Source organism: Oncorhynchus kisutch, linkage group LG14 (genome assembly GCF_002021735.2).
Source record: "Oncorhynchus kisutch isolate 150728-3 linkage group LG14, Okis_V2, whole genome shotgun sequence".
Classification (NCBI taxonomy): Eukaryota; Metazoa; Chordata; class Actinopteri; order Salmoniformes; family Salmonidae; genus Oncorhynchus; species Oncorhynchus kisutch.
Window position 1 is genome coordinate 52,823,818 of NC_034187.2, and position 19,963 is coordinate 52,843,780.

Below are 19,963 nucleotides of genomic sequence, written 5' to 3' on the forward strand. Positions count from 1 at the left end.
GCTTTTATGTGACTGTTCAAAGCAGCGCTTTAGCCCTGAGCTCATGTTTGAGAAAGATGAGGCAAAAGGTCTCATTCATATTCCATTCTGTGTAAATAATTGAGTTTGTGGCTACAGAAATAGGTCCTGTGCGAGTAACCACGGCTTGGCTTCGTTCTCAATCTTTAATGATTATGTGGCAGAAAGAGCATTTTCCCCCGTTAGGGCCCCTTGGAGAAGCCCACTTTATCAAGACATAAAACACACTTTTGAGACAAGAGACATACCCACGCACGCACGCACACACAGCCAGAACTTCCAAAAAGGACCGTTTTGTCCTCCGTCGGGAACTACTGATAGTCATCGCTGACAAGACTGTGCGGCTAAAAACAGCTTTAATGTAATCTGCCAAACCTCACTCTCGCTACGCAGCCCAATTACATCCCTCTGCTGTAATTCCTGAGGAATGTGCGGTTCGGAAGTCCGCCGTCTCGCTTTCCCTGAGTTCCTGAAACAACACAAGGTCACCCCGTGCTCCACCCTCTGTCTTACTGCCTCCATATGGACAGGCAGAAGGTGCTGAGGATACGGTAGAAGAAGCATTCCGATTGGTCCCAGAGACACACCGAGCGCCTGTATTCATTGGTTACCAGACAGTTCAAACACAACATTAGAGCCTTTGAATGGGTCTCGGTAGCTGGTATGTGGAACAACTTTGAAATGCCGGTCCTCTAAGCAGGAACAGAAGATATGTAGAGCGCTGAAAAGCTGGAGAGCAGAGATTGTGGTGGTACACACCACACTAAAGGGGAGATGCTACTATACCCCACACAAGTACAGATGTCTTTAAAGTATTTGTAGCCTAGACCCCAACAAAACCTGTCAAGATGCCTTATGTGGTCAATAACTCACACATAGTGATGGGAAGCCACACAAAAAGACAAAAGGGTAAGAGACTGCTTCAAAAGATGCCATGAACTCCAGAATGTTCCGAGGAGGTTCGGAAGACTGTAAATCTGTATGTAATGTCCAGGCCCGGGCACTGGCTGGTAGGGTAGGTCATGTCTGGTATTTTACTAAGCCTTGGTGTTGGATGCGTTCTGGGAGACAGCCACGAGGCTCTATTTTCTCTAGAGGATATCCTGGGTCTGGAGTCTGGGAAGTCGGCCATCATTCCAGCCAGCCAATGAATCACTTGATTAAACAAATTATTGTCATCAAAGTCATCAAGCCTCACGCCTCCGTGCTAACCGGTTTAAGCATAGCATGACAATGCCAAGATTAAAAAATAAATGACCTTTGGCCCAGTCAGGGATGGGAGAAAACGGAGATATGATATACACACTATCAAAGGTGACAGATTGGGAAAGTGGATTTTCAATGAGGTCACTGGGGGCCAGAATTTGAGGAAACGCCATCCACAAAAGCCTTGTTTTTTTTTTGAGTCTTTCCTTGAAATGTTCCACCCATTAAGACTTTGCCGTTGCCTCAAAAGGAGAGTGAGGACATTAGCGTGTCAGTGGCATTTACATTTAAAATCAAAATGGATTCCATCTCACACGGTTCTTTAACGGCTCCTCCCCCCGTTTAATAAAAGTGCCCTCGTTCTCTCTCTCGGTAACGGGAGCGTTTCGGGACACTGGACATGGCTGGACACCTGAGTCAGAGACGGCACCATATCAGGTTTTGTTCAGCTCTACAAATTATACAAGTATACCGTTTTTCATGCTTCTATTCCAGCCTGAACAATTTTCCGGTTTATCTACTGGACTATTTGGACAGTGTGTCTGCCACCACTGCCCTGGAGAATCAAACTAAAGCACATCTGAAAAGGGCCTTTCAGTCACAACAGGAGACGCAGGAAGCTGTGTACTTGCTTCTAAAAATGCCTAAGATTTTACAAAACACAAAAAGGTTTAAAACGTCTTTGTACAACTGAACCAAATCTGAATTGGCGGCATTTTTCCGGAGAGCAAGAGAGTAAAACATAGCTGTGCCTTGGAGGGCAATTAATAGTTTGAAAAACATTTCCCTATGGTACGGTGTACCTAGACAGAGAACTAAAGTACTTCCTGTTTTTGTCAAACTGTTCCTATGACAACCACAACTCTTTGCTGAATATTCATGACTGCTCCATTAAATTCAATGCCAATGAGTAGAAACGTTTACACATGACCTCAGCATTTGGATGAGAGGTGCTATTTCGAAAGCCTCTAACGAATCTTTACGGAAGTGCCTCAAAACCCTCTGGAATCTGTGGGATTTCTCATGAAAACAACATGAAATTACAGTGTTGCACTGAATCAAGTCAGGGTTTATAATGGAAACACCAGATATTAAAGTGCATTTTTCTGCTTGGCGGAGCACAGTACAGATTTCAATTAGGTGCTTTTTTAGAACCGATAAAACATGCTCGGAAATATGAGTGAGAACAGACGTGGGAAATGTGACATGTTGTTTTCCAGTGCAATTTTGGGAGCGGGATGGAAAAATTCAATTGAAGTCACGACTTCTTCATATATCCCCCATTTGTAGATAACACCCCACAGATGAAGCACATTCCCACTCGGATCCTTGTCTATACAGGAGAACAGAGCCAATAGGGAGAAGGAGAGGTTTCACAGGCAGCAGATATACACAATAAGCTTGACCACAAACTATGAAACTCTGCACCAATAATATTTCTGTAACTTAGTGTGGTGGTCGTGTGCCCAAGTCCGAGCAAGGAGATTGGAGAGTGTCGGTCAAAGTTTCTGTTTTTAATTAAGTGACATGAGAGTAACTCCGTGCCACATAAAATACGATGTGTACACCATCACTCTAACGACGTACGCTGAGAGTGATGGTGAAGCATGTTCAGGGAGTGAGTGTTTTAATAAATAAATGAAACCGACACGTAACACAAACAAAGCACAAACACGACCCGGGAACAGAAACAATGACGACTGGGGAAGAAACCAAAGGTTTCTCCATCCGCAGGACGCCGACCAAGATGACGATCCTGGGGATCAGGAACGGACTGGTCACCTCTGCTAAGGTGCGGGAACCTGTCGATCCAGCTGAGGCGCGGGAGCATGGTGACCTAGAGCTTCGGAGAGAGCACACTTGACAGTACCCCGTCCCCGGTGCGTTCGGCTCCAGCTACAGGACCTGGGGATCTGGAGAGAACTGGTCGCCTCTGCTGAGGCGCAGAAACCTGACGTACCGGCTGAGGCGTGAGAGCCTGATGAGCTGGCTGAAATCTCCCCGGTTGCTTCGGTCGAGGCACGGGAACCTGTTCACCCAGCTGAGGCATGGGAGCCTATCGAGCCAGCTGAGGCATGGGAGCCTATCGAGCCAGCTGAGGCATGGGAGCCTATCGAGCCAGCTTGAGGCATGGGAGCCTATCGAGCCAGCTGAGGCATGGGAGCCTATCGAGCCAGCTGAGGCATGGGAGCATATCAAGCCCGCTGAGGCAGGGGAATCCGACAAACCGGCTGAGACCTCCCAGGTAGCTCTGGCTCCAACACCTGGACCCGACATCACCTCCAACACAAAAAAACACTCCCTGATGCTTCCCTTTATTGAGTCGTCATTCTGTAACGATGTACGCTGAGAGTCGGGAAGAAAGTTCAGGGAGTGAGTGTTTTGATAAATACATGAAGCCAACACGTAACACAAACAACAGACAGACATGACCCAGGAACAGGAACAATGACGACTGGGGAAGAAACAAAAGGGAGTGACATATAAAGGGCAGGTAATCAAGGAGGTGATGGAGTCCAGGTGAGTGTCATTGTGTGCAGATGCGTGTAACGATGGTGACAGGTGTGCGCCATAACGAGCAGCCTGGTGACCAAGAGGCCAGAGAGGGAGCACACACGTGACAATCACATACAATTTTGAGGTTTCATCTGACCTCACTCAAAACAACGATCGAATGCGTTGCATGACAATAAGTCCAAATAGCGTTCCAAATATCAACGGGAGATAAGAGCATGCAATTGAATGTTTGGCTCATTCATTTGTCATTTCATTGGAATGATTCAAAGCAGAAATGGCTTTTTTGACCCAATTACAATGGGTATTTCTCTTGGCAACTGAGACTTACTGGGGATAGTGTTAGGCAGATGTGGGATCATGTGCTCAGGCCAAACACTTAACTCTCATTACAGTCCTAACTAGCCTAATCCAGCGCCATCCTGCTCGGCACATAGGTCTGCCCCCCCCCCCCCCAAGTCAGACATCCTCAAGCATTCCTAGCAGTAAAGCACCAGACAGAAGGAGCCCCCTTCGCCAAAAGGGAGACCAAATTCACACTCTCCTCTTTAAAGTGTAACCAGGCTGCAGGCATGGTAGTACAGGAAGGAAGCGGCCAGGTTAAAAACGGGGTCTTTTCTTTTCTTCGTCACAACCACAGAACCTCCACCACAATCCTCTGAAGGAACTTTTCATTTGCTAAGCGAATTAAGGGGAGAGAGAGAGAGAGAGAGAGAGAGAGAGAGAGAGAGAGAGAGAGAGAGAGAGAGAGAGAGAGAGAGAGAGAGATGGGCTGCTTTATAAACAGTTACTGTTTTCAACAAAAACTTGACATCCACGTTAAGAAAGGTGGGGAGTCACTAGTTTGTCAAATTGTGGCTCCTTACTGTCTACAGATGCACGGTGGCAGGGGCCAAAGTTAAACCACCGTCCATGTGCTGCCTCTCCCTATTGTGTTTCCCCAAGCCTAGAAGGCTGGACTTTGTCTTTAATAAAGACAAACTAATACACACACACACAACCTCAGCCTCATGAAAAATCCCTTCCAAAAAGTCAAGAGAAGAAAGGGTGGGGGGGGGGGGGCTGTTCCTTTCAAACAAACGCACACACGTCCTGCAGATGTCCGCGAGGCGTACACAAACACTCCCTTCTCGAGTGTCAACAAAGCAGAGCGTTGGTGCTGCATCTCTCGTCTTAAAAAAACACCAACATTATTTTCAGCTGTCTCAATATGGAATAATAATGCAACTGTTCTCAGGGAAACTTAAGACGCAGTGGTAATGACAAGCAGCGTCTTAGCCTTGGGGGTGGGGTCGACAAAGCAGGGCTGCGTGCGTGGCTGATGACAAAAGAAGAGCGCATGGGGACAGATGCTTTCCTTCAGAGGCCCAAGGAGCCCGGGCCTGCAGAGTCCATTAGAGATTGCGTAACGCTTGGCAGATAGGGAGATTGAAAATGCTAACTTTGAACGGTAACACCCCTCACCCCGTTTGACCTAAAATCATGACATTAGGTACATAGGTCCCTCTCCTTACAAGGAACAAACCATAAGGTCAGCCGTGATGGATTTTCCGCCATTTAGAATTTTGGGCTAAACTTATAAAACGCTACTCTTCTGGCAACGAATGACCGATCTGCACGAAACTTGAAGTGTGGCATCTATAGACAAAAGGTCTCTCAATGCAATATTTTTCCAACTAGTACCTAAAACCACAGGGCCACTATTGACCAATAAACATTCACGTGGGGTTGGTCTGGCACATAAATGCACATAAATCAGTCAAGGATACTCATATTGTAACAACACAGTTGCAAACACTATAACTGGCGCTATAACGGGACAAAATGTGATGACATTTGGCTCACATGCTCAGGGATATGAGTCGAGCTAACCCACGCGATATCACAGACACCGCTGGCCTGATTTTGACAACACTTGGGTGAATGAGGAGTCTTGCCATAGAGATCTGGCATTTACAAAATTACACTGATTGGCCCAACGGGGGCGCTGCATCATTTGTGGGGGGCGACATGTTTACTGTTCATTCTTGTTTGTTCAATATTTCTTAAATGATAGATGATGCACTTTTTTTTTTTTTTACAAAAGGAGGATGGGATAAAGCCCTCTTATAGTCACTATAAAAGAGACTGCGAGTCGGGTTCTAAAACTGCGCAGAGTCGGGGTGTACAGCTATTCAGGTCAGAACATTCAGAGAAGTTGCAAGAATCTACAGGTATATCAATAAAGTTGGTTGAAAATTGTATACCGTATCTAGAGGAATAGGAAATGGAAAAAGGCCTGGCATCGGTGGTTCTGGGCCTGCTAGTAAACGCAGTTTGTGTATTGATGTTGCTATTGTCTTCTTTAATACAGAAGCCAAAGACAGCCTCAGGTGTGGAGCTTGGCAGGAGTGTGGGGTGATCCAGCGGTCAGCTAGCAACCTGTGCTACTCGGGCACAACATTACTTCAAATCAGTGAACACAGAACAAATGAGGTGCTGTGTAGTTCTACCCATGGATGCATCTCCCCTGACTTCGTTGTTTTACGTTCCAGTGTTATTTAAGGGCACGGGATCATAAAGCATACAATGCACATCTATAAGCACATCATAAACATTGCTTTATTGCTACATAGCATTATTGCAACTTAATGCAAGTATGCATGCATTTATGGTGTGCTTATAGATGTGTAAATCCTTATGATATACAGTTTGTAAACAATCACATATTTTGTTATATACAAAGTGTATAGATAACCTCAAAAGTGGAATGGAATTTTTGTGTTTTTCCCACATATTTTCCTTGAATGTCCCGAGATTCATTGGCCAATTCCATTTTTTGAGTTATTCCTTTGAGGTCCTGCATCAGACACTGAGACAGTGCTACCCTCACATAAATCATCCATTTGAAAGGAGGTGAACACCCACGCTTCCCACCAATACCTGACAAAAATTGACATGCTCCCACATCTGGCAACTAGCGGGAACCCAAAACATAGCTAGGGCCCAACCTTCTTCGCATCCGGGTTACAGGAAATAAAGACTGGGAGAAAAAAAATCCCAGCGGGGATTATAAATCACCTTCGACTACAGCTCTGTCCAAATTGACCCACTATTCCCTATAAGTAGTGCACTACTTTTGATGAGGGTCCATGGAGCTCTGGTTGAAAGTAGTGCACTATACACAGAATAGGTGGCCATTTAGTCCCATGTTGCTCAGTTGGTAGAGCATGGAACTTGCAACGCCAGGGTTGTGGGTTCAATTCCTGCGTGGGACCAGTATGAAAAAGTATGAAAATGTATGTGCTCACTACTGTATGTTGCTCTGGATAAGAGCATCTGCTAAAGGACAAACATGTTAGTGTAAATAGACAATTTGGGATGAAGACCCCATCTGAAGGGTACAGTAATAACTGTGCTTGAAGGAGTGTGGTAATTAACTGCAGGTTGGCCTTTTTTGTTATGAATCTTGCCCTGTAGGCAGCTCTGTAGAGTAGCTGGCACAGTCACAAAGTCACAAAGTTAAACATAACCCTAACCTTAACCACACTGCTAACCCTGATGCCTAACCTTGAATTAAGACCAAAAAGCTAATTTCCCCACAGGAATTTAAACAATAGAGCCAATTTTGACTTTGCAGCTGGCACATCTAGCGGAATTCGCTCAGTTCTGCCTCCAGGGCAAGATTCATGACAATAAACGTCAACCTTATAATTAACACATAGATTTGCCTGGTGGTTATCAGCCAAACCACTTGATTGCCATGTCAACAGGGGTGCCAACATCGAGAATCAATGTCACGCGTCGAGTTTCATTGAGGCGGATATACGCCTCTCACTGCTGCAGGGTACACACAGATAGAGAGGGCGATAGATTGATAGGGGGAGGGAGAAGGAGGGGGTTTATGATAGTCAAACATACATGGTGCTGTTGCAATGTATGTGTGTCGTTTCCATGCCCACAAAGCCATGGATCATACCTTGGTAGGCTACAGCCCAAAGGACCAAGGGGTCAAAGAAAATGACAGGTTGAGGGGCTCTCTTCACAACTGCCTGAACAATGTTCTTCAAAACAACAAAAATACAAAGTAACATGGCCACTTTGGTGTTTTTGTGAGCTTTGACTTTCTCTCTTTAATAATATCCAATGGAGGGAGACCCTATGAGTCAAGCAGACACAAGGGCTTCTGGATCTGAGGCTCATCTGTTAAAAACATGCCCTCTGGGGGTGACTTCATGCAAAACAATGACTCGTTAAAACACTGCTGGCTGAATCAGCTAATTGGACAACCATTCCGAGAGGAACGGAGCCAAGTGACAAGACCTGTAAAGCCACAGAGAAAGCAGTGGGGCACTGTGAATAAGAGTTCAGTTATAGCACCAAATACACGAAAGACACAAATGCTCAATTATATTTTTCCAAGTCCATTCCAGCATTCTAGACAATTTGTGGGATAATCAGTGGGCCCCAATTATATTACCAAACATGAGGATATAGAAACAGCATGATCACATAATAGTAAGTTTGGATATCTATAATAAAATAAATTCCATACATGTATCTAATATGTTTGGCTCTAATGCTGACTTTCCACTGTAACACCAGTGTTACACTTAAGCAATAAGGCCCAAGGGGGTGTGGTCTAAGGCCAACATACTAAGTCTAAGGGCTGTTTTGGGCAAGACGCAACGCCGAGTGCCTGGATACAGCCCTTGGCCATGGTATATTGGTCATATACCACAAACCCCAGAGGGGCCTTATTGCTATCGTAATCTGGTTACCAACGTAATTAGAAGAGTAAAAATACATATTTTGTCATACCCGTGGTACCAAGGCTTTAAGCCAATCAATATTCAGGGCTCGAACCCCCCCCCCCCCCCCCCCCCCCAGTTTATAACAGTGTATAACACCCTTATGTTGCAATAGGGAAATTGTGTTTTGAGGACTAGTGAAGAGCAGCATCAACAGCATCGGCGTCATCAAAACAGTACGTCTTGTGTGAGGTGTTAAAGTTCACAGTTAGCTACTGTTATCTAAATGCCAGCTGAAAAGTACCAGTGGCCTGGCTTTGGCCCCATGCCGGAGCCATGGACCAATGAGCCCGTGTAGACGGGAACAGACAAGTCTGAGCCTTTTGGGTAATACACTAGGTAAACAACCTATTGTTACACTGCCATAAACAACTTATTTAGCTCTCACTAAAGTATTTGTGAGCATTACAGTAGCTTATTGGGTTGCCTGGAGTTGTGTCTCACTCTGATAACCAAAACGGTCAACTGAGCTGGGCACATAACGGAACATAACGTAGCATAAGGATGTATATAACTAGGTTATACTTTCCTGGTTTAGTGTTTGAGTAGGCTAGGCACGTTTACGCAGACAAAATTATTTTTGGAAAGGCTGCATGCAGCAATAGCGTTTATTTGCATTTCACAATAATAACCTATGAATTGGCCATTACATCTAAACGACAAAAAGCTTCGTAAATGGAACCAGGCTGGGTTTTATGAACTCCAAAGGCCAACTGATAACAGGTAACGTTAGCTTATAATAAGCAGTGATTTGTAAAAAAAATAAAAGGATTCTTGTCATTTCCATCCAGAAAGGTTTCCTCTATTTTTGAACAGCAACCTGCCACGTACGTAGAAATGATAGTTTCGGGAAGATGTTCAAATACAGAAATTAAACGAGACAAACTGTAAAAAAAGAAAGAAAGAAGAAGATGTATCTCTTCAAAGCAAACTCTGAACGTTGAAACATAGACCAACTTGACCGGTCAAAAAAAAAAATGTAACATTGACTACAGTTCAAGAAATAGCTCTGTCCGGAATTAAATTCACATTGCTCCTAAATTGTAATATGACCGGCTACAATGTGGCACATTCAGGACAACAATGGGCTAGTCACAATTGCTTCAAGTGCGTTACGGTATAACGTACAAGTGTGAGTGGTCCCAGATTCAACGTTGTTTTCCCCCCATTCTAACGTTACCCGCAAGCAAATCGATATGGTTCACTTTTTTAAAAACTTACCCTTTCCCCCGAGAGAAAGGCCGTCATGCCGAGGGTCAAAATTATCCAAATGTTCCTCATTATTCCTTCAGTGAAATGTGTAGATACAGCCAAAATACCAAATCGTCTTCCTTCTCTCCCTTCCCTCTTCTGTTTGCGACTATCCCCCTCTCCCCTTGCACCCTCGCTCCGGTCCTTTGCGTTTCTCTCACTCTAGAGTGGAACACCGGATACGTGTTGCGTTTTCTTATTCCGCCACGCACTTTTTCCTTACCAAAAAAGATATATATATATATATATATTGAGTCAAATTGCTGCGTAGGACATTTGACTTGGTTGTTTCACAGTTGAATCCGGACTTCTATTCACTTATAGTACAGTTCCGTTAAACTCGCTACGATTCGGCCATTTCACACTTCACAGAAAGTCAACAGCAATGCAGAGAGAGAGAGTCGGGAAGAAAACACAAGGACAGATAGTACAATGATTGACAGTTACTCCGACCATATGGGTGCATCGTTCAAGCATTGCCTATCTGTATATCACTACAACGCACTGCCATCAAATGAAATGTCCTATTGGTTGCATCTAGATGTACTTTATCGACGTTTCTGTCATTTAGCAGGCGCGCTTATCCAGAGAGACTTTCAGTAGTGAGCGCATATTCTTATAAGTACAAGTCCCAAATGGGTATCGAACCCACAACTGTAGCATTGCAAGCACCAAGTTCTATCAACTGAGATACACGGGGAAATGATATACATAGAATATCACTTAATAGCTCACATAATGATAAAATATTGTTTAATGTTCCAGAAAAGTACAGTTACCATTAGTCAACTATAATATAATGTATCATCTTAAATTGTGGGTTATAATGATCTGCATCTTATAAATCACTGCAGTCATGTCGTCAGGCCTTATCGTTCCCCTTTAACAGAGTATTATTTTACTGAAATGACTGTGACAGCTTGAAATTATAATTGTGCTACTAACTGTTTTTCCTGATGGCCTCGATAGTCCAGTAGAGGATCATTTTAAGAAATGTTCCAGTCTTGTCCATTTCTATAGTTAATTTCCATGCAAAGTCTCCCCCTGCTGGTATAACTCACTCCTAAAGAGATATGAAATGGGATCCAGTTTCAGTAGGCCTACGGTATGAATCATACAATCATATCAAGCATAAATGACACTATTTGAATCTTGAATGAGCACTTTGTTTAAATTGTTTGACATTCTCATACTGTGAATGGCAAACATGGCTTCTAACTTACAAGTAACCATGCATTCATACTTTGTATCAGACTATATGCTTGTATATTGCCTTTCTCGCACAAATCAAATCCAATTTGATTTGTCACGTGTGCAGAATACAACGGGTGTAGATTTTACAGTGAAATGTTTGCTTACGAGTCCTTCCCAACGAGTAAAACTTGTTTGTATAAAAATAGTAACGCGAGGAATAAAATACACAAGAATAAAGCTATATACAAGGGTTGTTTAACATGATTTTTGAATGACTACCTCATCTCTGTACCCCACACATACAATTATCTGTAAGGTCCCTCAGTCGAGCAGTGAATTTCAAACACAGATTCAACCACAAAGACCAATGCCTCGCAGAGAAGAGCACCTATTGGTAGATGGGTAAAAAATAAAACAAGCAGACAATAAATATCCTTTTGAACACGTTGATTACACATTGGGTGGTATATCAATACACCCAGTCACTACAAAGATACAGGCGTCCTTCCTAACACAGTTGCCGGAGAGGAAGGAAACCGCTCAGGGATTTCACCATGAGGCCAATGTTGACTTTCAAACTGTTAATGGCTGTGATAGGAGAAAAAATGAGGATGGCTCAAAAACATTGAAGTTACTCCACAATGCTAACCTAATTGACAAAGTGAAAAGAAGGAAGCCTGTACAGAAACCAATATTCCAAAACATGCATCCTTTTTGCAAAAAGGCACTAAAGAAATACTGCAAAAAATGTGGCAAAGCAATTCACTTTTTGTCCTGAATACTAAATGATTGATTGTTCACTCTCCACTCTCCATATTTTCAAGTATAGTGGTGGCTGCATTATGTTATGGGTATGCTTGTAATTGTTAAGGACTGGAGAGTTTTTCAGGATAAAAAAGTTAGTGACTGGAGCTAAGCACAGGCAAAATCCTAGAAGAAAACCTGGTTCAGTCTGCTTTCCATCAGACACTAGGAAATTAATTCACATTTCAGCAGGACAATAACATAAAACACAAGGCCAAATCTACACTGGAGTTGCTTACCAAGAAGACAGGGAATGTTCCTGAGTGGCCGAGTTATAGTTTGACTTAAATCTGCTTGAACATCTATGGCAAGACCTGAAAATGGTTGTCTAGCAATGATCAACAACCAATTTGTCAGCACTTGAAGAATTTTGGAAAGAATAATGGTCAAATGTTATACAATCCAGATGTGGAAAACTCTTAGAGAGTTACCCAGAAAGAATCACAGCCAAAGGGGATTCTTATCGAATCAAGATGTATTAATGTTTACGATTTCACAAATGTTTTACCCACTTTGACATTAACAGAGTATTTTGTGCAGATCGTTGACAAAATACATGACAATTAAATCCATTTAAATCACACTTTGTAACACAACAAAATGAGGAAGAAGTCAAGGGGTGTGAATACTTTCTGAGGGCACTGGATTCAGTCTTGTTAGTGTGCATAGAGTCAATGCAAGATAGGGTCCATGCAGATAGTCTGTGTAACCTTTTAATTCAAATTTTTAGCAGCCTTATGGCTTGGGGGTAGGGTTAGGGTCTTGGAGCCTAATGGTCTGAGAGCCAATGCTCCTGTACCGTTTGCCGGATAGCAGCATAGTGAAGTCTGTGGCTTGCTGGCTGAAGTATTTGGCCATTTTTCGGGCCTTCCTCTGACACTGTCGGATATCGAGGTCCTGGATGGCAGTGAGCTCAGCCCCAGTGATGTTCTGGACTGTCCGAACCACCCTCTGTATCGATTTGCAGTCGAGGGTGGTGCATTTGCCATACCAAGTGGTGATGCAGCCAGTCAAGATACTCTTGATGGTGCCGCTGTAGAGCTCTTTGAGGATCTGAGGGCCCATGCCAAATCTTTGCAGCCGTCTGAGGGAGAAGAGGTGCGGTCGTGCCCTCTTCATGACTGTGCAGGTGTGTGTGGACCATGTTAAGTCCTTAGTGATGTGGACGTCTCTGACCTCCTCCCAGTAGGCTGTCTCATCGCCTTCGGTGATCAGGCCTACCACCGTCATGTTGTCAGCAAACTTGATGATGGTGTTGGGAGTCGTGCGTAGCCACACAGTCGTGGGTGAACAGGGAGTACAGAAGAGGAGAGGCAGTGTGAAGTGCAAAAGAGATTGCATCATCTGTGGATCTGTATGTGAAATGGAGTGGGTCCAGGGATGATGGTGTTTATTTTTATTTAACCTTTCTTTAACTAGGCAAGTCAGTTAAGAACAAATTCTTATTTTCAATGACGGTCTAGGAACAGTGGGTTAACTGCCTTTTCAGGGGCAGAAGGACAGATTTGTACCTTGTCAGCTTGGGGATTTGAACTTGCAACCTTTCGGTTACTAGTCCAACACTCTAACCACTAGGCTACCCTGTGTGTCATGACCAGCCTTTCAAAGCATTTAGGCAGGTTACCTTGGAATTCTTGGGAACAAGGACAATGGTGGTCAGCTTGAAACATGTTGGGATTACCGTCTGGGACAACAGAAGCCTTGCCACCTTGCTGCCAGACTTTTCTCTCAGCTCAGTCTCACTATCGGTTGAGAAAGGACACTGGCAAACTTCTGAGGAGGATTTCTACATAACACTGTTTAAATTAGGAGTACAATAGACCTATACCCTTTCGTAGTCAGCACTGTATAACCCTCAACTTTCTGAAACACAGTTTTCCTCTTTCCTAATCACGAGCAGGGTGCTCTGCTTTTGGTCGTCTGTTTCAAACAGAAATCCCTTTACATCCCCTGTCATTGTTGAATATGGATTGTAATTACAGGCATGACTAGTCCTTTACAAGAGGTGACATGCGTCAACTGCAAACTATTTCAGAGAGCATAGACTTTAGGACCGCAACGTTCTGAAGAGCAGAGCAAGGACCTAATGCATGGAGAATAGAAGAGGCTTTGTGGGAATTTATTGAACTATTTGTCATAAACTTTTAGTGAGTATAATTCCAAGTTGGGGGTGTTGTTCTTGAATGTGGTTGTGCTTTTTATAGCAAGATGAAACCAATACATTATGTATCAGGACAAAGATCTTTTATGGTGAAAGGTTAACTACACCATCAACTCTGAGTGAGTATATTGAACTCATAATAATGCTTACCAGAATTGACCAACATAGGGTTATCTTTTTTTGATAACTTTGCATACGGCCTTGCAACTATTAACTTAGGTTTATCTTTTTTGATAACTTTGCATACGGCCATGCAACTATTTGGCCCACAAGTTACTTAGTACCTATACCGTGTGTCATTTTTCTCTCTACTACTATCTCAATAAAACGGATCATCTTTGATAACCACTATGTCATTACTTAGCTATACGTGGTAACTGCAGATAACGGGCTGGAAACAATGACTGAATTGTAATAAATAAAAGGCCCCTGTTCCCACAGTATCTGTGTAACTTAATATAAAGTGTGCCCCTGTATCTCCTTCCCCATGCTTACTTCTTAAGGGAATCTTCTGTGTTCAGAGTCTGGAGCATGGCGCAACCTAGCCATTGCCAAGGCTGGTGGAATGAAATCTATAGGGGGGTTTGGCTCCTGCCATCATGCTCTCCCGGTCGGATCCAGCCCGTGTAAAGGAGGAGCCATGGAGGGATCACCCTCCAGCCTCCCTCCAGCGGCCCCTTCCATCCCTGCACCCTGGGTCCCATCCCCCAGTCTCCAGAGCAGGCTTAGCTCTTGCTCTGGCATCCCAGATTACCCAGCCAATTAGAGTGAAGGCAAAGCCCCTTCTGCCACAGTGCCTGGTGCAGTCGCAGCATGCTGAGAAGCTATGGCCCTGTGTTGTACGAGGATAGGACACAGGCAGCACTGACTGGTAGACATGCAAGTCACCCTGGGGGAAAGAGTCATGGCAGCTGTCTTACGTCAAATGGAGATAATGTATAAGTCAGTATGAAAGACGCAGGATTTACATACTGTAGCATGAGATTTACTTAGCAGTTATACATTTTATGGAGGATAGTGATGCATTGAATACATGCCATGGTATTTTGTGATCATTATATATGCTTTGAAACTGAACCATATACAATGATGGATTGATTGTACAGTAATACTAAAAGAGGAAATCACATTTCATTAATTCTTAAACAACAGCACCACCTGGTGGCAAATAATAATAGTTCCGAACATCCAAACACATTTAGACAGTCTACTGGGGGAAACTGTAAACAGGATATAAACATTATATTTCAAGTGATAGCCCAGAGGCAAAAGTCTTAAATGTTGAGAAAAATAATACAAAAATAAACCTGCAGGCATATGTTTGGGAAAAAGCAGCTATTGTCTGTATTTTTCTCCGCCTCGGTTCAAGGCTACAATGTGAAACTCAACACACACACACAGTAGCAGTGTGTGGGTAAAATCTCTGGGTTAAGCCTAGCCAGGAAAAAAAGCCATAATATTTTTTACAACCTGTTATGATAATTGCGTATTTTCCTCTATAACCCACTGTGATATATATAAGGCCGAGACAACAAGAAGAGAACAGTCACACAGTGGGCAGAATCATTGGTGGAAAAAGTACACAACTGTCAAGATACCTTAATAGAAAATGACTCAAGTAAAAGTGAAAGTAAAAGTCTAAAAGTATTTGGCTTTAAATATACTTAAGTATCAAAGTAATAGTAAAAGTATAAATAATTTCAAACTCCTTATATTAAGCAAACCAAATGGCAGAATGTTCTTGTTTTCTTCATTAATCAATAGCCAGGTGCAAATTTCTGTTCTGCTGAGCGCAAAATTGAACGTTGAACTCTGTGCAACTTCCAGCGTGGCTTTACTATGAACACTGAGGCTGTACCCACTTTAGGTTAGAGTTTTAACAGTGGCCAAGTAGGCTGAAAACAATGGAGAAAATGCATCCTAAAACACTTTAACATGGAAATAACTGTTCTATCATTCAGCCTACAGTAGCAGCCATGGTGTGGTGTTCAACGTAGACCTACATTCCATGAGACTTTTGGGGGAAAAAACATGCAGGGCTTAACATTAACCTGTTTATCCACTTCACCTTCAAACAAGGTGACTGAAAATGTTGTTTTGTTTTGTGATGCAAGAAACCACTTAACAAAATAAAATGCATTATTATTCCCATACCATTATTACAGAGAATAGGCCAAATTATAATACCCTCAGCCTATTGGATACTTAGCTTATTCAAGCCTGTCTCAAAATACAACACTGCCCCTTTAAAACCTCTTGCTCCTACCTGAGACGCAGACGTCCCATCTAGACATCATGAAATGCAAATGTGCTATGCTACATGCTAATAGCACTCGTTAAAACTCAAACGTTCATTAAAATACACATGCAGGGTATCGAATTAAAGCTACACTCGTTGTGAATCCAGGCCACAAGTCAGATTTTTAAAATGCTTTTCGGCGAAAGCATGAGAAGCTATTATCTGATAGCATGTAACACCCCAAAAGACCCACAGGGGACGTAAACAAAATAATTAGCATAGTCGGCGCTACACAAAACGCACAAATAAAATATAAAACATTCATTACCTTTGACCATCTTCTTTGTTGGCACTCCTAGATGTCCCATAAACATCACTATTGGGTCTTTTTTTCGATTAAATCGGTCCATATATAGCCTAGATATCGATCTATGAAGACTGTGTGATCCAGGAAAAAATAGCGTTTTATAACGTAACGTCATTTTTTTTAATTAAAAAAGTTGACGATAAACTTTCACAAAACACTTCGAAATACCTTTGTAATGCAACTTTAGGTATTAGTAAACGTTAATAAGCGATCAAATTGATCACAAGGCGATGTATATTCTATAGCTGTACCTCTGGAAATGATGTCCGGATAAATCTCCACATGTTCGAAAAAGTGGGGGGTAGGATGAAGAGGTTAAGACAAAAAAAATGCTCTTTACCTGACTTGCTTTTAAAAGATTTCTAGAAATGTACACGTTTTTGCTCTTGTAGGAAGCAATCACTCCCCTATTGCTGACTACAAATGTTCTATAATTGAACTCATTAACTAGCAAAGGATATAAACAAAATGTGGACACCTGGCTACATGCAGCTCTCACTTTGATCTCAAAACAAGCACATCTATTCACGACCACTCATGCTGTAAACACAGTCCAGTTCAAAGTGACTGGCACAGATCCATATATGGCAAGGATCTATTTGCATATGGGCCTACTGCAGCTCTGATTGTTTATCCGACACCGGTCTGTGTAGAATACACAGTTGTTGTAGAGTTGTCCATGTCAATGCAATAGAATCCTAATCTGATGCGTTTTGCCTACAACAAAATATCTTGCATATTTAGTTTTGTTTCAGTAAGTTGCATTGAAAGTGACTAATATTGCATTGATTCTATCACAATTGCCACAGTAAAGGGAAACGTTGATAGTGTTAACAGAGAAAACTCTAGAACAGTGGTCACCAACTTCAAGATCACTTTTTGAGTTAACTTAAAAAATGGAAGCCTATGCAACATTAACCAATTAAAAACAGAACTATAGCAATGAGGTTTGTGCATTCAGCTATAGGCCCAATACATTATCACTGCATATTGTCTTTGCTTGAATTGCCATGCCTCTGCATTGTTGTTCAGAACATTTAAAAACATTATATTTCAACATTTGAGGTAGGCTATATGATCACACCGGAAATAGATCCCTTGTTTTATTTGTGAGGCACAGCTGAGTGAGCATACATTTAAATAATTAGCTTTGATTTTACTGGGCTGATGGTCAATCTCAGCGGAGGGAGAGAGCAGCAGACTGAGGTGACTGTGAAACTCGAGTTGCACCACATTATTTCGGCCTCATGTAACTGCGTTCTTCGTTTGTTGAAAGAGAGTCGGACCGAAATGCAGCGTGGTGGTTACTCATATCTTTAATGGAAAAAGTGACGATACATGAAAATACTTAATAAATACAAAAACAACAAACGGAACGTGAAACCTAATACAGCCTATCTGGTGAACACTACACAGAGACAGGAACAATCACCCACACAAGACAAAGCGAAACTCAGGCTACCTAAATACGGTTCCCAATCAGAGGCAACGAGAATCACCTGACAGCTGATTGAGAACCGCCTCAGGCAGCCAAGCCTATACAACACCCCTAATCAGCCGCGATCCCAAATACTACAAACCCCAATACGAAATACAACACGTAAACCCATGTCACACCCTGGCCTGACCAAAATATATAACGAAAACACAAAAACCTAAGACCAAGGCGTGACACCTCAAGCACAAATTCATGTTGTTATTCCTATGAACAGAGAAAGTGAAATATTCCTTGATGTTAAAAAAAAGACCCAAGCCGCTAATAATAACAACAACAACGCAAGCCTATAGATACACTTTCATATTCATTCATTACTGCTGCAGTACTTGTTGTAGTGCTGAGTGGGAAAAGGAAGGACGTGCCTTTTAGGACTTATAAAAGTGTTGAATACAACGCGTTGACAGTGCTGGGCAGTGGAGGCTCCTCAGAGGAGGAAGGGGAGGACCAATGAAAGTTTTTCAATTAAGGTCTACAGTAGCCTCAGCAGCACTCTGTAAGGTAGCACCATGTTTTAGCCAAAGGACAAAACCTAGGAGGCTCATGGTTCTCACCCCCTTCCAAAGACTTACACAGTAACTATGACAACTTCTGGAGGATGTCCCCCAATCTTTCAGAGCTCTTGCAGCATGAACTGATGGTGTCCACCCAATCAAAGGATCCGAGAATGAATCTAGTACTGAAAGCATAAGCTACAGCTAGCTAACACTGCAGTGCATACAACGTGGTGAGTAGTTGACACAAAACAGTTTTTAACAAATGAATTTCTTCCAAAATTAAGAAGAAGCAAGAGCGAGAACGAGAAAGAGAGGCAGAGAGAGAGAGAGAAAGCTAGCTATATTTGGTTGTATTTTTTTTCTTCCACTTAGCTAGCGAATGCAACTACCTAGTTTACTCAAATACCCAGCTCAAACAGAGAGGGATGCTATGTTAGCTAGCAGCTGGCTATGGCTATCCAACACTGGACCTCTTCCAAGTCAAAGTAAGCTTTTGGTGGTATTTATTGCCACCGGTCTAACTGCTAAACTGCTTTCTGATTGTACACTGTGCTGCATGATTGTAGGTGGTTTACCAACGCGTTAGTTCTGGTATGTTGACTATGTTGTGACAAAGATGTAGGCTGTGTGTAGCAGTTACAGGGCATGATATGGTTTGGCTTGGAAAGGTTTTTTCGCCTGGTCACACAGCTAATGTGTTGTGCACTGAAGTCCACAAGGAAAGGGAAAAGGTGAGAGGAGAGCCCGTAGACAGTTGAGAGAAGGAATTATATGTACAACATGCAAAGTGATCATGCTGTTTTTATGTGGCTGCTATGAAAGTGAACTGTATTCAGGGGTGTATTCATTCTGTCGATTTTGTTGAAAAACATTTCTTAAATGAAAGCAAATGGAACGAAACGGGGATAAACATACCTGAATTTGTCCAATAGAAACTCTTGTTTGCAACTGTTGGACTAATGATTACACCCTAGATCAGCTAGATGCAGGCAAGAGTGTGCAAGGCGGTTTTGAATGTGTCACAGTCGGTCACCTTGATTACTCAAAATTCGCTCGATCTGGGCACCTACGTTATAAACTTTCATTCATAGACTAGGTTGTAGCAACCTCATGATGGGTATAGGGAAAAGTAGTAGCATAAAACCAGCTGTGTTACATTGAGCTAGGTGAATGGAATAATGAATGTCCATGGTACTGGAGTGTGTGTGTGTGTGTGTGTGTGTGTGTGTGTGTGTGTGTGTGTGTGTGTGTGTGTGTGTGTGTGTGTGTGTGTGTGTGTGTGTGTGTGTGTGTGTGTGTGTGTGTGTGTGTGTGTGTGCGCACAAGTAGAAAAAACATGTTGATTCACCCTACTTGTAGAGGAACGCCTATGCAATCTTCCTCTCTGTCATACAGTAGCCGACCTACTTTTAGTCTTTGTTGTCCTA

General features: G+C 42.7%; 1 protein-coding gene across 1 annotated transcript in view; it reads right to left on the bottom strand.

Moving 5' to 3' along the window:
• Window positions 1-10,382, bottom strand: part of LOC109903703 (syndecan-2-A-like) — a 32,796-nt gene extending 22,414 nt beyond the window's left edge. Inside the window, exon 1 of the mRNA XM_020500572.2 lies at window positions 9,750-10,382. Within this exon, the coding sequence (XP_020356161.1) occupies window positions 9,750-9,809 (60 nt within the window). The 5' untranslated portion in view covers window positions 9,810-10,382. The remainder of the gene's footprint in view (window positions 1-9,749) is intronic.
• Between the last annotated feature and the right edge of the window lie 9,581 nt (window positions 10,383-19,963).